Here is an 11,983-nt window from a genome sequence, read left to right as displayed (position 1 = left end):
TTATTTTTTCCAATGTTGAACATCAGAATGCCTGAAAGCCAATCTCTCCAGTTTTGTGGAACAGACCTCCGCCCCCAACCCATTTTCTATTATTGAGAAAGGAGAGAACTGGAGTGCACAGAGGGAGTTCTGGCCCAATTGTTATTATTATTTTGGACTTCGATTTTGATTGGAATCTTGTAGTTCTTGTCTAAGGAATCATGATATATTTGTAGGTATGTCTTTGTGTCTCTTTTTGTCAGTGGTGCCATCTATGTTGTATAAATTTATTAATTATAATCCAGTCATATTACTTCTCTGGAAGATCGTGGACCTTGAGCAGTTTTTGTGTTCAGAAGATTAATATGTTATGAATTCCTTAAGGGTTTTGTTGTAGTTGCTTTATTTGGTTTGGCTTCGTTGTTGTTGTTGTATTTTGTGCAAGGGACTTTGTATGGAAAAACAATTTTGACTTCTTGGTCTTAGAGGCTCACCTACTCTCATTTCTTGCTATGTCTATGTTTTTCAGTTGTTGCTATCGTTATTGGTTTTGGTTTTGCTATTTAAGTGATTGATATTGTCAATACATTGGTTTTGAGATTATTAAAAATTGTCATGTATTACTGCCTCCGTGACCCACTTAGCTTCAGCTGTCAACATGACAAAGCCTAGAGTCACCTGAGGGAACCTCCATTGATAGTATGACCATGACAGATCTGTACGTGCTAAGGGAAGAGTATTCCACAAAGTGGATTTAGAATTACAACGGCTTATGCAGGGCTCTGACATGTTTTGAAGATGGGAGTTTGAAAACATCACTGCACCTATGGGCAAAAACTAAACAGTAGGCCTTCTGTCCAGAGGAAGTTCTACCTGGACTCTAAATAACACTGTCTATCAGTATGTGTTAGCTTTAATTGAACTGGCAAAAATTCCCAAACAATTACTAAGAGTGAAGCAATGTCTCACAGGAGGAGAGTGGAGTGGTCCAGACCAGAAGCCTTGATGTCTTCAGGGAGTCATGCTTGCTCCACGCCAACCTCCACGCTAAGACCCTTCTGCTCACAGACAGTGGCATAGGGTCTGCATTTCCCACAGCCAAATAAAGGGAAAGACAAAGCAGGATGATTTTTCATTGGCTGCAATCCAGCCAGTTACAGGACCACAACCAGCTATAAGGAAAGTCTCATTTGCCATCTGTAAGGCTGGAAACAGGTATAGGAGGGTTGCTAGCACTCTGTCTCTCAGGGAGCCTGAGCTGCCCAGCTTTGTCCTCAGCCTGACTCCCCATCATTGTGTTCTTGCCACAGAGGTCCCATGGCCGTCACAGCCAGAAGCCAATCCCCAGCCATACACATAATAACTTACAGGACATGTGTCTACCTTGTCCTTCAAAGAATTAAGAGTTCTACAAATATATACACCTATCAAGACAGTAGAAAACTGGGACTTTCTTCAGCAAGAATGAAAGGAGACATTCTTAAGCTCAGAGACTTCTCTCCTGGAACTCCTAGCGATCTCTGAGATTCTTGGCCCCTCGGATTCCCTCAGAGACCCCCAGTCTCCTTGTGTCAAGCTGCACTTCTGAGGTGTGTGTCCTCTGCTCAGAAGGCACACAAAACTGCCTTCAGTCTCTGATTAAAGGACCCTGCTGAGGCTACCAAGAAGAGACTTGATACCCTATGAGCATATACAGGGGAGGAAGTCCCCCTCAGTCACAGTCATAGGGGAGTGGAGTAAGGGGAAAATGGGAGGGAGGGAGGAATGGGAAGATAAAAAAAAGGACCCTGCTGAGTCTTTCCATCTAAGGAGCCTGACCACCTGGCCCTGTTCACTGCAGCTGGTCTGAGCTCTGCATCCTGCACCCTGTACAGGACAGAGCAAGCTAGCAAACTGGCCTTAAAGAGAGCTCCACACCCACCCAAGGCACTACCCACTGTGTGGCAGCAAAGACATAAACTAACATATCCTCCACTTTTTCTTATTCCCTACATATGTTTTGGTCTGCATATTTTGTCTACATATGTTTTCCATATGTTCTCAGTATAAGAAAGAAAAGTGTAACATTTCCTATCCGTAATTAACAGTGTCACTTGAGTCTGGCTTGAGAGGGTGAAAAACATGCCTAAAGGAAGTGTAAGCCACAATATGGTGGACTCAAAGCCTGGCATGTAGCAAACAGCTTTAAAACATTTTGTTGAACTGTCTTTCCCTTCCTTTCTTCCTTCCTTCTTTTCATTTTTTATTTCTTTTGTTTGTTTGTTTTTTGTTTTTGGAGACAGGGTTTCTCTGTGTATCCTTGGCTGTCCTGGAATCACTTTGTAGACCAGGCTGGCCTCTGCCTCCCAAGTGCTGGAATTAAAGGTGTGCGCCACCACGCCCAGCCTGTCTTATCCTTTTTAAAACATCATCCCTTTTATTGTAAGTAATGTATGACACTGCCCTGACCTTGCACAAGTCAAGATACAGTCAAACAATAATAGCTGTAGGTTTTTATGCACCATCCAGGATTCAAATCCAGCCTGAGTTGGGTAAGTGGGGCTGGCTCTTCCATATGGTGTTAGTCAGGAAGATACACTCCATGAATGATCATAAAATGGTGGCGTGGCGTCTTCCCACAGAAAGTCTAGAACTACTGGGAATTGGTCCATCAGAATCTTTGGGCTCAGGCATCCTAGAGCTTATATCTTCACTTGGGTTAGTTACTGAAAACAATTAAAAACCGTGCACTAGCCTAGTCCTAAGAAGACTGACCCAGGATGTTCATAGTTTTGCCATAGGCGCGTACACACACACACACACACACACACACACACACACACACACACACACAGAGGCATGCATGCATCAGTATCTTTTTGTTTTTCTTTGGAGTGTAGGGTTTGTTGTGTTATTTTCAAATTTATTTTTAAAATAGTCCCTGTGAGACAGCATCCTGGAGGCAGGGCTCTTGCTACCAGTACTCTGACGATTGTGTTTGCTTTCATTTCCTGCTCACACTCCAGCTAGCCAGAATTCAGGTTCTATTAAAAGCCAGATAATTCTAAATGATTTCTCCACTGAGATTATGTTCATTTCTGTGTTTTTATTTTGTGTTGTGTTGTTTTAAAGAACAAAATTCCCAATCATTCAACTTTACCAAATTCTACCAATTTAAGACTACTTAAGTTAAAAAAAACAGTGAATGTTGGAAAGTTACACACAAGGGAAACATCGAGCCAGGCTTTTACAACAAAAGCAGAAATGTACCATAGTGGCCCTTGGGTCAGGGTTAGAATGTTGACAGTGTGTGCAAAAAAGGGGCCACCAGAGCTGTCTTCCCACACCATGTTTACATCCTGAAGACTGCTCCCCTACAGACACTGCTCCTACTGAGGTTAGCCAAGCCTGCTACCTCCTTGTGTATCTGAGTGTGATAGCCACACTTCCCTGTTCAACTGTATGAAATAAACACACTGACTTGGGGGTAGGAGAGTGGCCTGTGCTTCCTCCATTCAAGAGCCCAGCCCACCTGATACTAGCTTATCTGTGTGCATGCACATGTCCAGCCCACTTGATTCTAGCTTATCTGTGTGCACGCACATGCCCTGTTTTCCTACTTTCATTGCCTCTCATCAGGGTTCAGGTACCGAAGCTGTGCAAGGCTGAGGCACATCTCAAAGGAGATGATCAGTCCTTCCTCTTCACACTTTAAATCACTACACAGTCAACATCTGAGTATTAATAAAACTAGGAGTTTACAAACAGCATTCACTTTTACAAAATACAATGCATTCCAGTATTTCTCATTGTTAGTGTGAATTCTTACATGCTTTGTTGCAGATTGATGATCTAAAATGGGGATAGTAAAGTTCTCCAAACAAAACTACGTAAGACATCTTTTGACTGCAGAATAATTTGGGAGTGAGGTGTTGCATATATGTTGGTACACATTTGTGTATGTACAGGTGCTTGCTGGTGTGGAGACAGGTGGTCAGCATCACAGTGTCTTCTGCTAGTGCTCTCTGTGATGGCTAATCTTGGTTGTCAACTTCACCACATCTGGAATTAACTAAAACCTAAGGAGCTGGGCTTACCTGTGAGATATTTTTTTCTTTTTTCTTTTTTCTTTCTTTCTTTTTCTCTTTTTTTTTTTTTTTTTTTTTTTGGCTTTTTGAGACAGGGTTTCTCTGTGTAACCTTGGCTGTCCTAGACTTGCTTTGTAGACCAGGTTGGCCTTGAACTCACAGCGATCCGCCTGCCTTTGGCTCCCCAGTGCTGGGATTAAAGGCGTGCACTACCACGCCCAGCTTGAGATATTTTTCTTGATTATGTCATTTGTAGTGGGAAGACCCATCCTAAACCTGGGCCACACTTTCTCTTGGCAGCTTAATGTAAAAGGGCTTGAAAGAAAAAGGCTTTTGCTTTTTGCCTGCTAGCCCTCTCTCTCGATGGCATGTGCATCTACTCTGCTCCTGAGGCAGTCTTTTACTTGTATTAGAAACTTTGGAAGTAGCATATACTGAAGACCAGCTGAAACATCCAGCCTCATGGCCTGAACTACTACTGGATTCTTGGATGGTCCACTGGGCCAGAAGGTTGAAGAAGATGCTCCAACATAATAGTTTTGGGTGACTGTTCAGGTAGAAAACTGTCTCTGTCATGTTCTCATTTGGAAAGGTACTAACCTGCACTCCCGGCATACTCAGGTAATCAAGTTTATTCCTTCTCAAGTCTCTGATGAAGGTGAAGACCAGGTAGCTTAGTTTTACAGTGAAGCTTAGTTGTTTAGGGGTTAAGATGTTTTTAGGTCTAGATAGATGTTTCAAGTTGATAATGACAGGATGTGATGGAGACTGATTTACATTTAGAATTTTAGACGCACCGAGATAGGAAAGATGTTTTCTTCAAGGCTGTCAAATACAAATAGCCAAAACACTAAGAATGTACCATTTATATAATTCCTGACTGTTTCATGGTTCTTCTTGCTATAGGTAGTTTATTGTATATATGTATAATAATATAAATGTACATGTAAAAATAAAAATGCTTAATAAAAAACTCCAAAAAAATACTTTCAAGGAAAAAGAAAGAAAAGAAGGCATGGGGCAGGCGAGGGGTAGGAGCAGGAGAAGTGACAAAGGAACAGGGGATTCTTAACAAAATGTTGGAGGGAGGAGTACAGCCAAGACAGTTGTTAAGTGAATGGATACAGGTCATGAGAGCAAGAGAGCTGACAGTGACTTGCGTCTCCAGAAGTGATTCTGATGGATAGTGCAAGCCCCTTTGGCACTGTCCATATAAGTGACTTGGCAGATTAATACTCATTTTCCTGTAAGATGCACTGACCAACACATAAGCTGCCTGACCTATGTGGCCAAGGAAAGCCACTCCACAGTCAGTGCTCCTTCATTGGGAGACACCAACTCTTGACCCCATCAAATGAGTGGTTCAGTACCAAGAGTTACTGACTTCTAAAACTCTGTGTACTATCTTTCCTTTCAATAATCAAGTAGAAGTGAAGTGGAAGTTTCTGCTTTCTCTGAAGACTCAGTTGTGTCACTTGGTGTTTATCTGAATGCTGTCTTGTGAGGGATCACGTGATGGTTTTCTCGAGGATATCCCATGAGAGGGCATGTGATGTTTTGCTGGGAGCAGACACGTGAGAGGGCATGTGATGTTTTGCTGGGAGCAGACACGTGAGAGGGCATGTGGCTGTGGAAAGGAGACTAAAATGAACTACAGACACTGGGACAAAGCATTTGGCATTTCTGTGCGGTGCAACACTTGGCGGGTCTTCGCTTCACAGAGAAAAACAATCCAGAGAATTTCTCATGGTGCTCCGGCCGATTCTGGCTGATTCCTGCACGGACTTGGGCTTACTCGGTGGAGCCTTGCAGCTTCTGCTGGATCGTGCCACCTCTCCGGGCTGTGTGGTGTTTGGTGTCGGCTACTGCTGGTGTCTTGACATCACAGAATGGAGCGGACCCAAGGGTCTACGTCTAAACAGGTCCACAGCCCCTTTTTCCTATTTACATCCTGCCTCTCCTCCCTCTGGTTGGTGCATTAGAAGTAAGGCTGAAGTGTTTAAGAACCCTAAAAAAGTAGGTTAAAAAAAAAATCTAAGCCTACACAGAAGGACTGGGGAGAGAGCTCAGGAGGTAAGAGCACAAGCTTGAAGATGCAAGTTTGAAACCCCGGACTCAGGCACAGCGGCGGCACATGCTTGTACTTCACCGCTGTGGCTACGAGGCAGGGAGATCATGAGGGCTCCTGGCTAGCCAGGCAAGCTGACCTTCTGCGTCAGAGACAAACTGGCTTAAAGCAGTAAGAGAGGGGTGACAGATAAAACACCCAGTGTCCTGGGCCTTTGTATGTGTGCATGGGCACGCATATCTGCACTCTCTTATACACTCACACCACACACACACACACACACACACACACACTTTCATAGAGTAAAGATAATGTAAAATAATGAAACATGAGTTTGAAAACAAAGAATTGAAGGCTTCTGTAGGTATTGATAACGGTGACCCATATAAAAAATATTGTTGACTATAAAATAGTTGTAGAAATAGAAGAAAATGACAAAAACACTAAACTGTGCCTCAGACTGAATGCAAATAATTTTTTGCCTGCAAATGAATTTAGAAAGCAACACTCCAAGGACTCAGGTGTGCACCTGCTCAAGTTCCTTGTGTAAAATGACACTATTTGCATCACACCTATGCAACTTTCTCCTGTGTGCTTCAGTATTCGGATCACCTAAAATACCTAAATTCAATGTAAATAGTATGTATGTATGTATGTATGTATGCTATGTCACATTGTTTGGGAAATATTCATGAAAATTCTTACATATTCAATATAATTTAAACTGAAAAAGCATTTTCCATCCAACATTGCTTGAGTTTGTGGCTATGAGGTGTACAAATGAAACATATTTACAAAATGTACTGTCTCTCTTCTCTTTGAATCTTTTCTCTCTGGGTAACTAGGAAACTGTCCATTCCCGTCTCTCTGAAGGTGGCTGCTTTCAGAGCAGCTGTACATTATTAACTCTATACTCCTAAGGTGTCCACACTAACACTGCTTGTTCTTAAAAAAAAAAAAAACATTCAGTGTCTTCATGTTAGTGCATATGGGAGCAAGTTCCTGGGCTTTAATTCCTGACGTGTTTTGTGAAGAATGAACTTCTCTTCAAATCAACCTTTAAAATTAGTAACAAAGCTGGGTGGTGGTGGCACACACCTCTAATTCTAGCACCTGGGATCTCTGAGTTTGAGGCCAGCCTGGTCTACAGAGAGAATTACAGGACAGCCAAAGGTACACAGAGAAACCTTGTCTCAAAAAAAAAAAATTTAGTGCCAGTTGTGGTGGCGCACACCAGCAGGATTTGCTGAAGGAAGCAGAGGCAGGAGGATCACCAGATTGAGGCCAGCCTGGGCTACATATCTTTTTAGTCGGGTGTAGTGGCGCACACCTTTAATCCCAGCACTCAGGAGGCAGAGGCAGGCGGAGTGCTGTGAGTTTAAAGCCAGCCTGGTCTACAAAGTGAGTCTAGGACAGTCAAGGCTACATAGAGAAACCTTGTCTCGAAAAACAAAACAAACAAACAAAAAATTAGTGACAGAAAAATACAGCTTTGAAAACTTCAGACCCCAGGCCCAGAGTAGACTTCTTAAAGCTCTAACTTGATCACTAATAGATCTGCTGCTGCTGCTGCAGCTAAGTTCTAACAGTGAGATTTACTGCATGTTAAAGAAGCGACTGCCCCCATGTTTATCACAGAGTCGGGTCCAGCAGTCAGGACTGTGGGATCACTCTATCGCCCATCAGTGTATGCTACAGTCCTGCAAGGCTGGCTAGAGCTTTGCCATTACAGAGCTGCATTGTCACTGCCGTCTGAAAACCTCACACTCAGAAGCAAAGAGTTACATGTTGACGACTAAGGGCTGAGTCAGGAGGGAGTCAGCAAGACATTGGTAAAAGAGAACAGGGTTTCAGCTAGAAAAAGTGTGCAAGAGATCTACTGTCCAACACGGTGACTATAGTTAACAGTGGGGCATATACTGGGAGATTATGAGCAATAATTTGCCATAAAAGATGAGATATTAGCTCACACGTTTTAGCTCAGTATTGCATGCACACTTCAAAGCACCATAGTGTGCAACATAAATAAACAGCTTATTGCTTGAGTTGACTTATTTTCAGTCATCCGCGACTGTGAGGATGCTTCAGACATGGCCATTAGTACCCAGAGAGCTCAGGAGGGTTGGAAGCCTCTCGAAGGTTGTTTGATCCTTGCAGGTGACACTACCAGGGCTGCTAAAGAGCACTGCACACGTGATCTATGCGCAGCTCTAAGAGTAGACAGTATGACAAACAGAGGTTGTATTTTGGTATTATAGTGGCGAGTAGTAAGTATGAAAACATATAGTGAGCCCTCTGCTATGTCTATGTATACATGCATATATGTATGTATTATGTATGTGTGTGTATGTATGTATGTATGATCTATCATCTCTTCTATCTACCAACCACCTATCAGCTGCTCTCTCTCCTCTCCTTTCTCTCCTCCTCTTCTTCTTTTCTCTCTCTTCTCTCCTCCCTCCCTCTCTCTCTCTCCTCTCTCTCTCTTCTCTCTCCCTCTCTCCCTCTCTCTCTCCTCTCTCTCTCCAGTCTCTGTATGTTTCTCCTTTATCTTTCCTGATTTCTAATACCCTCCTTGCCTCAATGGGTGGAAACCCTCAGTGCCCAGCCTTCCTTCCTTCCTTCCTGACTTTCTAAGAAACACAAGAAAACTATTGAAAGTATATAAACTTGGACATATTATTCAAATTAACAGTTCTAAATCTCCTGCCTCAGGCTAAACCCATATACTTCTTCTTAGGGACAGAAAGTAAAACCCAAAGCAACCATACCTGATCTGCGCACAGCTGTGTATTTAGTCAGTCTACTTGAACTAGAAATTTTGCTCTTTCCTTGGTTATTTTATTGAAGGGCTCCAAGCAACACTAATAACACATATGCCAACTTAATTGTGACATGAATGTCATTAACTTATTGAAATTAACATTATGAACACATATGGGGAAATGTTCCTCCAAAGAGGAAGGTGAATATTAACCAAAAGGACAAAACTATCTTCAAGAGACAGAGATAACAAGAAAGGTTTCAGTTCGGCTTACGGGCACACTGAGGTCAGAGTCCTATGTTTGTGTCTCCGAAGGCTCGAGGTTTTGAATGAGGTGACTCAGGAAGGTATCCAACCGATTCCTGGACCTGTATGCTATTAGTCCTCCCTTGTTAGCCCAGAGATCCACCCCAGAGGCACCTTTGTTTTCCATGTGATATAGCAACTGTGGCAAATCGAGCCCTGTCTGTGGACTTCGATTCAAGCATTCTTTCATATCTACGATGCCCCCACCCATGGCTCTCAGAATGGCGTGAGCAGCACAGGAGTCCCACTTGTACGTAGTGTCCTCTGAGAAGATGTAAATGTCGGCCAGGCCCTGGACGACACAGAGGCTCTTGTAACCAGCCCCAGCTGCTGGGAAGACGCTACCTCCGCACACGCGCGCTACCGCGGCTTTGATGGTCTCTTTCTCGCTTGTACTGATGACTGCAGAAAAGGGGCGGGAAAACTCCGTGTCCGAGCTTTCAGTCTGGGTTTCATCATCATTTCTTTGAGAGACAGAGAGCTGCAGGGAATGGATGTTGGTCCCCATGTAAGAAAGGCCCCAATAGCGTTGTCCCTTCCACCTGCAGGAAACAGGGTTAGATGCTGATTAGCATGTTTGCTTTATAATGATGTGAAAGATGTTCAGTGCCTCAAAGCAAAACGAGTTCTAATGTTCCTGAGCCTAAAAATGAACACTGAGTTACTAATTAATTCTAAAAGTGATGTGTAAGCATGCAGTGGCCTGTGTTATTGAGAGGAGCACTGACATGTTACCTCACTATCATGCCCAGCTACGATAACACTAAAGTACTGCTGGATTTCCGACCTTTAAAAAATACCAAAGTTCACTACTGCTTTTGTCATTTAAAGTCTCAGAGAAAAAGAGAGAAGCATCCGAGTCTTATAAGTCCCCCAGAGCCTCCCTGACTCACCTCCTGTCTCTGACACCCTAGCCTCACTTTTGCTTCTAACACCAAGTAAGATGTTATTTTTGGCATCAATAGTAATAGCAACTTTGTCTATCCACTTACCCTCTGTGTCAGGTCCTCTATTTACAGATGAGAGACTAGGCTTGCGGAAAGCAAATTACTTTCTAAGGCCACCTGAATCCTTAAGTGGTAGAGCCTGCATTCAAACCTAGGGGCTCTCCCCTGAATCTGTGGCCCCTTGAAGCTGGCCTTGAAGTCCTCTTGTGTCAGTCTCTGGAATGCTGGGCTTACAGGTATGGATCTCCAAGCACAGTTTTAATGACATTTTTATTCTGTTTTTGTTGTTGTTGTTTGGTGAAAGAGGGTTTCTCTGTATAACGGCTCTGGCTGTCCTGGAACTTGCTCTATAGACCACCAGGCTGGCCTTGAACTGACAGAGATACACCTGCCTCTGCCTCCCAAGTGCTGGGATTGAAGGCGTGTGCCACCACTGCCCGGCTTCATGACCTTTTTAAACATTACCAAAATGTATTTGTTCTGAAGAAAACCAGAGCAGAGGAAAAATCCAGAGGTATAAACTTCTAACTTCTAAAGAGCCAAGGATCCTTATCTGAAGTAAGCCAAAGATTAATAAAAACAGGCAGACTTCTGTGGCCCTGGAGTCAGCCACTTAGCACAGAGGCTCGGGGCCATTCTCCAGGCTGTGGTGGGGGTCACTGGAGAGGCAGGGGAGAGGGGACAGGAAGAGCAATGACACCAAAGAAGTTGAAGCTGTTCAAGATGCATCTTTCATTCATCCCACTGGCTACTCTGCACATTTGGCTCTGTCCTTCTACCATAATACAGACACGCATCAGGCAATATGGTGGGGGCGTCTACTCGGTTCCAATGTATCCGAAGACAGTCCTTAGCATTAATCCGTATGTGTGATTTTGAGTAGATTTTAGAAACAGCAATAGGATTGCTATATCTCAAAGTCAAAGCCACGACTTCTCCAAGACAGTATTACTTTCTTTTAAAGTATCACTGTGAACTTAACCCAAATAAAACAATGCCAACTCCATGACTGAAGACAGAAAGCGCTTCCATCCAGCCCTGTGGACTCACAGAGGGAATGCCCCACAGCATCCAGTCAGGGAACGCCATGTGGAGTGACAGTCCTACTGAGCAAACCTGAGGTTAGACGGCAAGATGGAAAATGCCCATCCTCTTACCTTAGAGTGCTTAGGTTTTGAGACACAAAAGGCTGGTTGATGACTCCCATCAGGGGCATGCCTGTCCGCGTGTCATAGACGCCAATTAAAATGGTCACACACTGAAGTCCACTGGGGAAAACTCCTTGGTTGGCTTTCACGTCGGCAGAACCTTTAATATACTGATAGGTTGAATCTGAAAACAAAGCAAATGTACAGGCACAGATTGTTTAGACGGTTACAGTGACTGTATCTAGGAGTTTCATTCTGTGTAAGTTCCCTTCTGAGTTGGTAACCAATCAGATTTCACCTCTGGGTGCTGTCTGCGTTGAATTACTTGAACACTCATCCTTAGGCTTAAATGCTGAGGAGGCAGAGACAAGAGGATGCCCGAGGTCCACTGGACACCCAGTCTAAGTGAATCAGTGAGTGCCAGGTTAGGAGGAAAAGGAATGAGAAAAACATGACAGCTCTGGCCCTCAAGTGCCTCTTTATTTTTAGAACGGTTACTAATCAGGGGATTGAAACAACGTGAGGTGGAAAGGCCTCGTCTAGGAAATTGCCAGATGTGGGTTGGCCTATTATTATTGTCAAAATTGGCCTCCCCAAGTTTCAAGAAAGGAGATAATGAAGCCGACGGGACAGGGAAGAAATTAGCAGTGCTTGTGAGGGTTAATCTTGGTGGTCAGCTTGGCTGGATCTGAGAGCAACTAAAA

General features: G+C 43.6%; 1 protein-coding gene across 6 annotated transcripts in view; it reads right to left on the bottom strand.

Moving 5' to 3' along the window:
- Positions 1-8,933: 8,933 nt before the first annotated feature.
- INPP1 (inositol polyphosphate-1-phosphatase) overlaps positions 8,934-11,983 on the bottom strand; it is a 30,769-nt gene continuing 27,719 nt past the window's right edge. For all 6 annotated transcript variants that reach the window (XM_084778878.1, XM_084778879.1, XM_084778882.1 and 3 more), the window contains 2 exons: positions 11,289-11,463; positions 8,934-9,726 (listed from right to left, as the gene is read on the bottom strand). In XM_084778878.1, the coding sequence (XP_084635004.1) occupies positions 9,174-9,726; positions 11,289-11,463 (728 nt within the window). In that variant the 3' untranslated portion in view covers positions 8,934-9,173. The remainder of the gene's footprint in view (positions 9,727-11,288; positions 11,464-11,983) is intronic.

Source organism: Acomys minous (genome assembly GCF_964271855.1).
Source record: "Acomys minous genome assembly, chromosome: 4".
NCBI lineage: Eukaryota > Metazoa > Chordata > Mammalia > Rodentia > Muridae > Acomys > Acomys minous.
Note: the sequence above shows the minus strand (reverse complement) of the source record. Positions and strands in the feature narration are given on the sequence as shown.